This window comes from Oncorhynchus masou, unplaced genomic scaffold, assembly GCF_036934945.1.
Source record: "Oncorhynchus masou masou isolate Uvic2021 unplaced genomic scaffold, UVic_Omas_1.1 unplaced_scaffold_1974, whole genome shotgun sequence".
Lineage (NCBI taxonomy): Eukaryota > Metazoa > Chordata > Actinopteri > Salmoniformes > Salmonidae > Oncorhynchus > Oncorhynchus masou.
Genome location: NW_027008466.1, coordinates 23,130 through 37,500, shown reverse-complemented (window position 1 = coordinate 37,500; position 14,371 = coordinate 23,130). Strand labels below are relative to the sequence as shown.

The window sequence follows — 14,371 nt, the reverse complement described above, 5'->3', positions numbered from 1 at the left end:
CAACCCCTGACCTCTAACCTTTACCCTAACCCTAACCCAACCATGCCAACGTCATCAGGGCCTTGGATCGAAAGCAAGATGGAGGTGACCCAGAGTAGAGAACCAGAATGTTCTATTCATTCTATTTCCATGGTCCAAAGTCCAGGCTGAGCAGAAATGACCATTAGTTCTGGTATTGGAACTTACTGGCTTCATAGGTTCCTTTGGGGGTATTGCTATCAATATCAGAACACTGTAATGTCCTGTCGAACTGGACTTGGACTCAGAATGAACCACTCTGAATGCTTGGGACTTGTGACTGGACTTGGACTCTGAATGCTTGGGACTTGTGACTGGACTTGGACTCTGAATGCTTGGGACTTGTGACTGGACTTGGACTCTGAATGCTTGGGACTTGTGACTGGACTTGGACTCTGAATGCTTGGGACTTGTGACTGGACTTGGACTCTGAATGCTTGGGACTGGACTTGGACTCTAAATGCTTGGGACTTGTGACTGGACTTGGACTCTAAATGCTTGGGACTTGTGACTGGACTTGGACTCTGAATGCTTGGGACTGGACTTGGACTCTAAATGCTTGGGACTTGTGACTGGACTTGGACTCTGAATGCTTGGGACTGGACTTGGACTCTAAATGCTTGGGACTTGTGACTGGACTTGGACTCTAAATGCTTGGGACTTGTGACTGGACTTGGACTCTAAATGCTTGGGACTTGTGACTGGACTTGGACTCTGAATGCTTGGGACTTGTGACTGGACTTGGACTCTGAATGCTTGGGACTTGTGACTGGACTTGGACTCTGAATGCTTGGGACTGGACTTGGACTCTAAATGCTTGGGACTGGACTTGGACTCTAAATGCTTGGGACTTGTGACTGGACTTGGACTCTGAATGCTTGGGACTGGACTTGGACTCTAAATGCTTGGGACTTGTGACTGGACTTGGACTCTGAATGCTTGGGACTGGACTTGGACTCTAAATGCTTGGGACTTGTGACTGGACTTGGACTCTGAATGCTTGTGACTGGACTTGGACTCTGAATGCTTGGGACTTGTGACTGGACTTGGACTCTGAATGCTTGGGACTTGTGACTTGTGACTGGACTTGGACTCTGAATGCTTGGGACTGGACTTGGACTCTAAATGCTTGGGACTTGTGACTGGACTTGGACTCTGAATGCTTGGGACTTGTGACTGGACTTGGACTCTGAATGCTTGGGACTTGTGACTGGACTTGGACTTTAAATGCTTGGGACTTGTGACTGGACTTGGACTTGAGGTTTAGTGACTTTTTTTTTTTTTACCTTTATTTAACCAGGCAAGTCAGTTAAGAACAAATTCTTATTTTCAATGATGGCCTAGGAACAGTGGGTTAACTGCCTGTTCAGGGGCAGAACGACAGATTTGTACCTTGTCAGCTCGGGGATTCGAACTTGCAACCTTTCGGTTACTAGTCCAACGCTCTAACCACTAGGCTACCCTTCCACCCCAAGGGCGTCCTGGGTGTACAATCCACAACTCATATTACCAGCCCCTACCGTCCAGCTCCACGGACCGCCATGAAAAAGAGTGTCACTTCGTAGTCAGTGTTCTCAGAGAGAGGTGCTGGTTTAGATCGGTCAGGTCCGGGTTAGAGGTGAGAGCAGTTTTGGTTCTTTGTTCTCATGCCTGTTTTTCACCAACCAATTCAAACAGTCTCTGTTCTCTAGTCTCTATTCTGTCCAGTTGGGGTTTAACCCTCCCTCTCCTGGGGATGGTTTCATCCTCGGCAGAATGATTTAACTCAAACATTCTGTCCAGTTGGTTTTGCTGAACCCCCCTCCTCCTCCTCCATGTTTCTCTCTGCAGGAGATTGGTCGTATCTCCATCGAGATGCACGGAACCCTGGAGGATCAGCTGACCCACCTCCGCCAATACGAGAAGAACATCGTCAACTACAAGCCAAAGATCGACCAATTGGAGGGAGACCACCAACTGATTCAGGAAGCTCTCATCTTCGACAACAAGCACACCAACTACACCATGGAGGTAAGAACGCAAACGATATCGAGATCGGGTGCAATTCTTCTTGAGAACCGTAGAACCTTCACAATAATTTTTTAAATGTGTAACCTTACGATGACTATCTTGGGTCTGATATCCACCACCCCCGCCCCCTGCAGCATATCCGTGTGGGCTGGGAGCAGCTCCTGACCACCATCGCCAGAACCATCAACGAGATCGAGAACCAGATTCTGACGCGGGATGCCAAGGGCATCAGCCAGGACCAGATGAACGAGTTCAGAGCCTCCTTCAACCACTTCGACAGGGTCAGTTTCACAGAGAGGAGACCGTACAGGGAGGAAGAGGTGCTGTGGGGGGGTTAGACCGTTTTAGGGTCAGTTTCACGGAGAATAGACCGTACATGGAGGAATAGGTGCTGTGGGGGGGTTAGACCGTTTTAGGGTCAGTTTCACAGAGAAGAGACCGTACAGGGAGGAAGAGGTGCTGTGGGGGGGACACCTTCTTCCCCAGAGACATGTGGCTGTAGAGCGTGTCCCTGTGGCCTTACAAGGTTTTACAGTCATGTCTCAGACTAATGTCTCAGACTAATGTCTCAGACTAATGTCTCAGACTAAGGGGGAAAATATGCTTTATACCAGGGCTTCACAACCCCCCTCCCCTCCCCTTCCCCTCCCCCGCCCCTCCCCCCCGCCCCTCCCCTACCCCGCCCCCCCCCCACGCCCCTGCCCTCCCCCGCCCCTCCCCGCCCCTCCCCCGCCCCATCCCCTCCCTCCCCGCCACGCCCCCGCCCCTACCCGCCCTCCCCTGCCCCTCCCCCGCCCCTCCCCAGCACAACGCAGCTGATTCAAATAACCAACTCAGTCATCAAGCTTTGAATTTCTGAATCAGTTCCGAGGGGCAAAAACCTAAATGTTCACCACTTGACTTTGGGAACCACTGTGTTACATGATGTATGAGGGACATATGCCTGTCGCACACCATAACACAAAGCCGTTTGCCTGTCACACTGTGCCGAATGACCTCTGAATGAATGTCCTGTCGCTGGACCAAACACAGCACTGTGTCACAGCCTCAGCACCTCAGGTCCTAACGTGTGTTGTGTTCTCTGTCTCTTCTTGTGCATGGCCCCATCCCCTTATCATCCATCCATCCCTATCCCCAACCCCTTATCATCCATCCACCCCTATCCCCAACCCCTTATCATCCACCACCCCTATCCCCAACCCCTTATCATCCATCCATCTATCCACCCCTATCCCCAACCCCTTATCATCCATCCACCCCTATCCCCAACCCCTTATCATCCATCCACCCCTATCCCCAACCCCTTATCATCCATCCACCCTTATCATCCATCCATCCACCCCTATCCCCAACCCCTTATCATCCATCCACCCCTATCCCCAACCCCTTATCATCCATCCACCCCTATCCCCAACCCCTTATCATCCATCCCTATCCCCAACCCCCTTATCATCCATCCATCCCTATCCCCAACCCTTATCATCCACCACCCCTATCCCCAACCCCTTATCATCCATCCATCCCTATCACCAACCCCTTTTCATCCATCCACCCCTATCCCCAACCCCTTATCATCCATCCACCCCTATCCCCAACCCCTTATCATCCATCCATCCATCCACCCCTATCCCCAACCACCCTTATCATCCATCCACCCCTATCCCCAACCCCTTATCATCCATCCACCCCTATCCCCAACCCCTTATCATCCATCCACCCTTATCATCCATCCATCCACCCCTATCCCCAACCCCTTATCATCCATCCATCCCTATCACCAACCCCTTTTCATCCATCCACCCCTATCCCCAACCCCTTATCATCCATCCATCCACCCCTATCCCCAACCTCTTATCATCCATCCACCCCTATCCCAACCCCCTTATCATCCATCCACCCCTATCCCCAATCCCCTTATCATCCATCCACCCCTATCCCCAACCCCTTATCATCCATCCACCCCTATCCCCGACCCCTTATCATCCATCCACCCTTATCCCCAACCGCTTATCATCCACCACCCCTATCCCCAACCCTTATCAACCACCACCCCTATCCCCAACCCCCTTATCATCCATCCACCCCTATCCCCAACCCCTTATCATCCATCCATCCCTATCCCCAACCCCTTATCATCCATCCATCCATCCACCCCTATCCCCAACCCCTTATCACCCATCCACCCCTATCCCCAACCCCTTATCATCCATCCATCCATCCACCCCTATCCCCAACCCCCTTATCATCCACCACCCCTATCCCCAACCCCTTATCATCCATCCATCTATCCACCCCTATCCCCAACCCCTTATCATCCACCCCTATCCCCAACCCCTTATCATCCATCCACCCCTATCCCCAACCCCTTATCATCCATCCACCCCTATCCCCAACCCCTTACCATCCATCCCTATCCCCAACCCCTTATCATCCATCCATCCCTATCCCCAACCCCTTATCATCCACCACCCCTATCCCCAACCCTTATCATCCACCACCCCTATCCCCAACCCCCTTATCATCCATCCATCCCTATCACCAACCCCTTATCATCCATCCACCCCTATCCCCAACCCCTTATCATCCATCCACCCCTATCCCCAACCCCTTACCATCCATCCCTATCCCCAACCCCTTATCATCCATCCATCCCTATCCCCAACCCCTTATCATCCACCACCCCTATCCCCAACCCTTATCATCCACCACCCCTATCCCCAACCCCCTTATCATCCATCCATCCCTATCCCCAACCCCTTATCATCCACCACCCCTATCCCCAACCCCTTATCATCCATCCACCCCTATCCCCAACCCCTTATCATCCACCACCCCTATCCCCAACCCCCTTATCATCCATCCACCCCTATCCCCAACCCTTATCATCCACCACCCCTATCCCCAACCCCCTTATCATCCATCCATCCCTATCCCCGACCCCTTATCATCCATCCACCCCTATCCCCAACCCCTTATCATCCACCACCCCTATCACCAACCCCTTATCATCCATCCATCCACCCCTATCCCCAACCCCTTATCATCCATCCACCCCTATCCCCAACCCCCCTTATCATCCACCCATCCCCCCCTATCCCCGACCCCTTATCATCCATCCACCCCTATCCCCAACCCCCCTTATCATCCACCACCCCTATCCCCAACCCTTATCATCCATCCACCCCTATCCCCAACCCCCCTTATCATCCACCACCCTTATCCCCAACCCCTTATCATCCACCCATCCACCCCTATCCCCAACCCCTTATCATCCATCCACCCCTATCCCCGACCCCTTATCATCCATCCACCCTTATCCCCAACCGCTTATCATCCACCACCCCTATCCCCAACCCTTATCAACCACCACCCCTATCCCCAACCCTTATCATCCACCACCCCTATCCCCAACCCCCTTATCATCCATCCATCCCTATCCCCGACCCCTTATCATCCATCCACCCTTATCCCCAACCGCTTATCATCCACCACCCCTATCCCCAACCCCCTTATCATCCATCCATCCCTATCCCCAACCCCTTATCATCCATCCATCCCTATCCCCAACCCTTATCATCCATCCATCCCTATCCCCAACCCCTTATCATCCATCCACCCCTATCCCCAACCCCTTATCATCCATCCACCCCTATCCCCAACCCCTTATCATCCATCCACCCCTATCCCCAACCCCTTATCATCCATCCATCCCTATCCCCAACCCCTTATCATCCACCACCCCTATCCCCAACCCTTATCATCCACCACCCCTATCCCCAACCCCTTATCATCCATCCATCCCTATCCCCAACCCCTTATCATCCACCACCCCTATCCCCAACCCTTATCATCCACCACCCCTATCCCCAACCCCCTCATCATCCATCCATCCCTATCCCCAATCCCCTTATCATCCATCCACCCCTATCCCCAACCCCTTATCATCCATCCACCCCTATCCCCAACCTATCATCCATCCACCCCTATCCCCAACCCCTTATCATCCATCCACCCCTATCCCCAACCTATCATCCATCCACCCCTATCCCCAACCCCTTATCATCCATCCACCCCTATCCCCAACCTATCATCCATCCACCCCTATCCACGACCCCTTATCATCCATCCATCCACCCCTATCCCCGACCCCTTATCATCCATCCATCCCTAACCCCAACCCCTTATCATCCACCACCCCTATCCCCAACCCCCCTTATCATCCACCACCCCTATCCCCAACCCCTTATCATCCATCCACCCCTATCCCCAACCCCTTATCATCCATCCACCCCTATCCCCGACCCCTTATCATCCATCCACCCCTATCCCCAACCCCTTATCATCCATCCACCCCTATCCCCGACCCCTTATCATCCATCCACCCTTATCATCCATCCACCCTTATCCCCAACCCCTTATCATCCACCACCCCTATCCCCAACCCCCTTATCATCCATCCATCCATCCCTATCCCCGACCCCTTATCATCCATGCATCCCTATCCCCAACCCCTTATCATCCACCACCCCTATCCCCAACCCTTATCAACCACCACCCCTATCCCCAACCCTTATCATCCACCACCCCTATCTCCAACCCCCCCTTATCATCCATCCACCCCTATCCCCAACCCCTTATCAACCACCACCCCTATCCCCAACCCTTATCATCCACCACCCCTATCTCCAACCCCTTATCATCCATCCATCCCTATCCCCAATCCACGTATCATCCATCCACCCCTATCCCCAACCCCTTATCATCCATCCATCCCTATCCCCAACCCCTTATCATCCACCACCCCTATCCCCAACCCTTATCATCCACCACCCCTATCCCCAACCCCTTATCATCCATCCACCCCTATCCCCAACCCCTTATCATCCATCCACCCCTATCCCCAACCTCTTATCATCCATCCACCCCTATCCCCAACCCCTTATCATCCATCCACCCTTATCATCCATCCATCCACCCCTATCCCCGACCCCTTATCATCCATCCATCCCTATCCCCAACCCCTTATCATCCACCACCCCTATCCCCAACCCCTTATCATCCATCCACCCATCCACCCCTATCCCCAACCCCTTATCATCCATCCACCCCTATCCCCAACCCCTTATCATCCATCCACCCCTATCCCCAACCCCTTATCATCCATCCACCCTTATCCCCAACCCCTTATCATCCATCCACTTCTATCCCCAACCCCTTATCATCCACCCACCCTTATTCCCAACCCCTTATCATCCGTCCACCGTTATCATCCATCCACCCCTATCCCCAACCCCTTATCATCCATCCATCTCTATATCCAACCCCTTATCATCCATCCACCCCTATCCCCAACCCCTTATCATCCATCCACCCCTATCCCGACCCCGTATCATCCATCCACCCTTATCATCCATCCACCCTTATCCCCAACCCCTTATCATCCATCCACCCCTATCCCCAACCCCTTATCATCCATCCACATATCATCCATCCATCCACCCCTATCCACAACCCCTTATCATCCATTCACCCTTATCCCCAACCCCTTATCATCCATCCACAATTATCATCCATCCATCCACCCCTATCCCCAACCCCTTATCATCCATCCACCCTTATCATCCATCCATCCACCCCTATCCCCAACCCCTTATCATCCATCCACCCCTATCACCGACCCCTTATCATCATCCACCCTTATCCCCAACCCCTTATCATCCATCCATCCACCCCTATCCCCAACCCCTTATCATCCACCACCCCTATCCCCAACCCCTTATCATCCATCCACCCCTATCCCCAACCCCTTATCATCCATCCATCCACCCTTATCCCCAACCCCTTATCATCCATCCATCCATCCACCCCTATCCCAAACCCCTTATCATCCATCCACCCCCCCCCTCTAACCCCTTATCATCAATCCATCCATCCACCCTTATCCCCAACCCCTTATCATCCATCCATACACCCCTATCCCAAACCCCTTATCATCCATCCACCCCTATCCCCAACCCCTTATCATCAATCCATCCATCCACCCCTATCCCCAACCCCTTATCATCCATCCACCCTTATCCCTTATCCCCAACCCCTTATCATCCATCCATACACCCCTATCCCAAACCCCTTATCATCCATCCATCCACCCCTATCCCAAACCCCTTATCATCCACCCCTATATCCAACCCCTTCTCAATCTAACACCCTACATCTCTTTCTGCATGACACACCCCTACCCTCTCCTATCCACCCTACCCCTCCTGTCTTCTTCACCCAACCCCTTCACTGACACCTCTCTGACACATTTGTTCCATGTGTGCTGTGCTGCATGAACTGTGGCTTCACCTGATACCTGGCACACCTCCACATGGCCCTTCACACCTGGCATACCTGGCCTTGCCCTGTACCTGGCGTTTCACACCTGGCACACTTGGCCTGGGCTCCTACCTGGCTCTTCACACCTGGTACACCTGACCCTTCACACCTGGCCCCCTACCACACCTGACACCCCAGGATCACTCGGGCACCCTGGGGGCTGAGGAGTTCAAGGCCTGCCTGATCAGTCTGGGCTTCGATATCGCCAACGATGCACAGGTACTGAACACAGCTCCACACTGCAGGGGCCTGAGGTTAATGATGTCATTTTGTTCTCTTTGTTTTGTACCTTTTATTCCCTTCCATCCCTCCTATACCTTAATTTATTCCCTGTCCCCACCTCTATCCCCCTTCTACCTCAATTTATTCCCTGTCCCCACCTCTATCCCCCTTCTACCTCAATTTATTCCCTGTACCCACCCACCTCCATCCCCCTTCTACCTCGATTTATTCCCAGTACCCACCTCCATCCCCCCTTCTACCTCAATTTATTCCCTGTACCCACCTCTATCCCCCTTCTACCTCAATTTATTCCCTGTACCCACCTCCACACCCCCTCTACCTCAATTTATTCCCGGTACCCCCTTCTATGCACCTTCTACCTCAAATTATCCCCTGTACCCACCTCCATCCCCCTTCTACCTCAATTTATTCCCTGTACCCACCTCCATCCCCCTTCTACCTCAATTTATTCCCTGTACCCACCTCCACCCCCTTCTACCTCAATTTATTCCCTCTACCCACCTCTATCCCCCTGCTACCTCAATTTATTCCCTGTACCCACCTCCATCCCCCTTCTACCTCAAATTATTCCCTGTATCCACCTCCATCCCCCTTCTACCTCAATTTATTCCCTGTACCCACCTCTATCCCCCTTCTACCTCAATTTATTCCCTGTACCCACCCACCTCCATCCCCCTTCTACCTCAATTTATTCCCTGTACCCACCTCTATTCCCCTTCTACCTCAATTTATTCCCTGTACCCACCTCCACACCCCCTCTACCTCAATTTATTCCCTCTACCCACCTCTATGCCCCTTCTACCTCAATTTATTCCCTGTACCCACCTCCATCCCCCCTCTACCTCAATTTATTCCCTGTACCCACCTCTATGCCTCCTCTACCTCAATTTATTCCCTGTACCCACCTCTATCCCTCCTCTACCTCAATTTATTCCCTGTACCCACCTCTATGCCTCCTCTACCTCAATTTATTCCGTCTACCCACCTCTATGCCCCTTCTACCTCAATTCATTCCCTCTACCCACCTCTATGCCCCTTCTACCTCAATGTATTCCCTGTACCCACCTCTATGCCTCCTCTACCTCAATTTATTCCGTCTACCCACCTCTATGCCCCTTCTACCTCAATTCTTCTTCTTCTTCTGTCCACCCCCATCTTCATGTCCACCTGGGTACCTTTGACATCCCTCCCCTACTTTATCCCCCACCCATATTTCCTGTTCCACCTTTCAATCTGTTCCTCCTTCGTACTGTTTGTCCCTGGCTGGTACCTGTAGAAGAAAACAGGGATGATGGAAGCGGAAGACTTCAAAACCTGCCTTATCTCCCTCGGTTACAACATGGTAAAGCCAAACCACCCGTTCCATCTCGCCCTCTGTCAAGTACTATCCTATGTGTGCCTATGAACCTATGAATGTACCAATATGTGTCTGTCTGCCTTGTAGCCATTTGTGGAAAGGCAACAAATGTTCACTTGTCTCTTCAAGATCAGTCCACATTCATTTGGAAACAAAACGGTCCACCAATCACGATCAGATTGATCTCTTAACGAGAAAATATGTCGTCTCTCATTTACAGTCTAAAAAGTATAGTTTGTTTACGTCATAGCCTGGGACCTGGTTAAAAGTAGTCCACTATATTATAGGGACTGGTATGCCATTTGGAACACAGTCTATACATCACCTTTATGTGAAAGCTCCATCTGCTAACTGCAGTATGTCATGTGATGCTTGCAGTGTATTTGCTTGTTGCTCTGGTGATGGTCTCCTTGGTGATAGTGTTTATGGTTCCTGTCCAATAGGGTGAAGCGGAGTTCTCTCGCATCATGAGCATCGTGGATCCCAACCGGGTGGGCGTGGTCACGTTCCAGGCCTTTATTGATTTCATGTCCCGGGAGACGGCCGATACAGACACCGCTGACCAGGTCATGGCCTCCTTCAAGGTCCTGGCTGGGGACAAGGTAATCATATACATTTAGCAATTATTCAATTAATCAAGCTAGCAAGCAATCAAATCAATCAGTTAATCAACCAATCAGCCAATCAATCAATCAGTTAATCAATCAGTTAATCAATCAGTTAATCAATCAGTGAATCAGTTAATCAATCAGTTATTCAGTCAATCAATCAGTTAATCAGTTAATCAATCAGTCAATCAATCAGTTAATTGGTTAATCAGTCAATCAATCAATCGGTTAATCAATTAGTCAATCAGGTAATTGGTCAATCAATCAGTCAATCAATCAGTCAATCAATCAATCAGTTAATCAATCAGTTAATCAATTAGTTAATCGGTTAATCAATCAGTCAATCAATCAATCAGTTAATCGGTTAATCAATCAGTCAATCAGGTAATCGGTAAATCAATCAGTCAATCAATCAGTCAATAAGTTAACCTGTTAGTGATCCCTTCCCGCGCCAATCCTGTTAGCGGGATCAATTTGACAACATCCAGTGAAATAGCAGAGCGCCAAATTCAAACTACAGAAATATCAACATTCAAGATAACTATAAATATAAGTGTAATACATCAAAATAAAGCTTAACTTCTTGTTAATTCAGCCGCAGTGTCAGATTTCAAAAAGGCTTTACTGCGAAAGCGATTATCTGAGGACAGCGCCCCGCATACAAACACACTAAAATCAACCAGGCAGGTGGCGACACAAAAGTCAGAAATAACGATATAATAAATGCCTTACCTTTGAAGATCTTCTTCTGTTGGCACTCCAAAATGTCCCAGAAACATCACAAATGGTCCTTTTGTTCGATAATGTCCTTCTATATATCCCCAAAATGTCAATTTATTTGGCACGTTTGATTCAGATATACACCGGTTCCAACTCGCCCAACATGATTACAAAGTATCTAATCAGTTTACCTGTAATCTTGGTCCAAACATTTCAAACAACGTTTCTAATCCAACCTAAGGTATCCTAAAACGTAAATAATCGATAAAATTGAAGACGGAATATACTGTGTTCAATACCGGATAAAAACGACGTGAAGGGCGTTCCAGTTCACGCACACCAAACAGTAGAATCCATCTGGAGTGACACTCACAAAGAACAGCCGTACTTCTTCATTTCTCAAAAGAAAAACATCAACCAATTTCTAAGGACTGTTGCCATCTAGTGGAAGCCATAGGAACTGCAACCAGGTTCCTATTAAATAGGGCTTCCAATAGAAAACCAATGGGAAATACTATGACTTCAATTTCTGTCCATCATCTGGCAGGGCTATACAGTGAATACAGACGTAAACATCAAACATTAAATCCTGATTTACTAAACAAAACTATTCTTCCCTTCTTCGCTCTTCCTACACCAGAACTTCATCATGGCTGATGAGCTTCGTCGTGAGTTGCCTCCTGATCAGGCAGAGTACTGCATCGCCCGCATGGCGCCCTACACCGGCACCGACGCCGTCCCCGGCGCCCTGGACTACATGTCCTTCTCCACCGCACTCTACGGAGAGAGTGACCTCTGAGTGATCCTTGGATGACCTTTGACCCCTGACCTGGGAGGTTATGCCCTATGAGGTCACGCACCAGTCTACCTGCTCTCTCCACCGCCCACAAGACCCTCCTACTGCCCTCCCAGTGAGCACAAGACGTTGACAAAACGTCATTTTGTTTGAAAAGACGTCAAAAATACATATTTCTGGTTGAAAATATGTAATTTTTGGTAAAAATATGTGGAAAAAATATGTATTTTTGATTGAAAAGACATCAACATCTTGTTCTCACTGGGCCATCACTACAGCCCTGCTCTTGTCTGGGTCCCAGATCTGTTGGTGATATCTTACCATACCGTCACTCATCGTTGTCACGCCAGTTTGCCAAAACATCACAAGACAGATCTGGCATCAGGCTAGCTCTGCTCTACAGCGCTCAAAACAGAACAGATCGATATGGCATCAGGCTAGCTCTGCTCTACAGCGCTCAAAACAGAACAGACAGATCTGGCATCAGGCTAGCTCTGCTCTACAGCGCTCAAAACAGAACAGATCGATATGGCATCAGGCTAGCTCTGCTCTACAGCTCAAAACAGAACAGACAGATCTGGCATCAGGCTCTCTATAACACTCAAAACATGTTTATATGTTGCTGGCCTTATATTATATGCCATTGTCATCCTGTCTGCCACTTTCTCCTCTTCCACCCCTTCCACTTTCCACCTCCACCGCCCTTACCTCCCGACATTGAATTTGCCCCTAGATGCTGATCTTGGGTCAGTTTAGCATTTTCCCCGCTAATGGTTAAGGTTAGGACTGGGAGAGGGGGCGCTGATTCTAGATTATGTACCTAGCGAAAACTTCACCCCGAGAAAGCCCCTCTCCTTCCTTCCTTCCTTCCTTCCTTCCTTCCTTCCTTCCTTCCTTCCTTCCTTCCTTCCTTCCTTCCTTCCTTCCTTCCTTCCTTCCTTCCTTAATTCCTTATTTCCTTCCTTCCTTCCTTCCTTCCTTCCTTCCTTGCTTCCTTGCTTCCTTAATTCCTTCCTTAATTCCTTCTTTCCTTCCTTCTTTCCTTCCTTCCCTTTCCTTCTTTCCTTCCTTCCTTCTTTCCTTCCTTCCTTCTTTCCTTCCTTCCTTCCTTATTTCCTTCCTTCCTTCCTTCCTTCCTTCCTTCCTTATTTCCTTCCTTCCCCACTCCCTCCCTCACACTCTGCCTCAGTTGCACTTGCTTCCTGTGCAGCAATGCAGCAAATCTCTCCAGGTTTACAAAGAGGGGGAGAAATGTATTTCTTTCTTGTTATTGTTTTTCTTCAGAAAATGAATAAAGTTAACATATTTTATTATACAGAACAAAAAAAGGTCTTTTTTCTTCACCTGATAAAAAAATATTTAAAAAATTAAATAAAGAAAAATTGCTATAATTGCAGACTTATTCCTACTTTGCCACAGTACACACTGACATAGCATCACAATATACCTCTGCTGTGCCTCTGATGAAGCTAACTGCCTTAGTAATGACCTGATGCTTCAGAACAGAACTAACTGCCTTAGTAATGACCTGATGCTGCAGAACAGAACGAACTGCTTTAGTAATGGCCTGATGCTGCAGAACAGAATGAACTGCCTTAGTAATGACCTGATGCTTCAGAACAGAACTAACTGCCTTAGTAATGGCCTGATGCTGCAGAACAGAATGAACTGCCTTAGTAATGACCTGATGCTGCAGAACAGAACTAACTGCCTTAGTAATGACCTGATGCTGCAGAACAGAACTCAACATGCCTTAGTAATGGCCTGATGCTGTCAGAACATTCCTAACTGCAGTTGGGACAGAGGCCTGATGCTGCAGAACAGAACTCAACTGCCTTAGTAATGACCTGATGCTGCAGTTAGGACAGAACTAACTGCCTTAGCAGTTGGGACCTGATGCTGCAGAACAGAACTAACTGCCTTAGTAAGAGCCAACATTCTTCAGAACAGAGCAACTGCCTTACAGCAGTTGGGACTGATGCTGCAGAACAAACTAACTGCCTTAGTAATGACCCATGCAGCAGAACAGAACTCAACATTCCAGTACATGACATTTCATACAGGGTTGGGACAGAGCGGTCAACATTCCATACAGCAGTTGGGACAGAGCGGTCAACATTCCATATGGCAGTTAGGACAGAGCGGTCAACATTCCATACAGCAGTTGGGACAGAGCGATCAGCATTCCATGACATTGGGACATCAACATTCCATACTGGGAGAGCGGTCAACATTCCATAC

The 14,371-nt window shown here is 49.4% G+C and overlaps 1 protein-coding gene across 1 annotated transcript in view; it reads left to right on the top strand.

Annotated features, from left to right (window-relative positions):
- LOC135532656 (alpha-actinin-1-like) overlaps positions 1 to 12,712 on the top strand; it is a 62,569-nt gene extending 49,857 nt beyond the window's left edge. Inside the window, exons 16-20 of the mRNA XM_064960122.1 lie at positions 1,849 to 2,028; positions 2,163 to 2,309; positions 8,545 to 8,625; positions 10,450 to 10,608; positions 11,975 to 12,712. Coding sequence (XP_064816194.1) covers positions 1,849 to 2,028; positions 2,163 to 2,309; positions 8,545 to 8,625; positions 10,450 to 10,608; positions 11,975 to 12,133 — 726 coding nt within the window. The 3' untranslated portion in view covers positions 12,134 to 12,712. The remainder of the gene's footprint in view (positions 1 to 1,848; positions 2,029 to 2,162; positions 2,310 to 8,544; positions 8,626 to 10,449; positions 10,609 to 11,974) is intronic.
- The last annotated feature ends 1,659 nt before the right edge of the window (positions 12,713 to 14,371 follow it).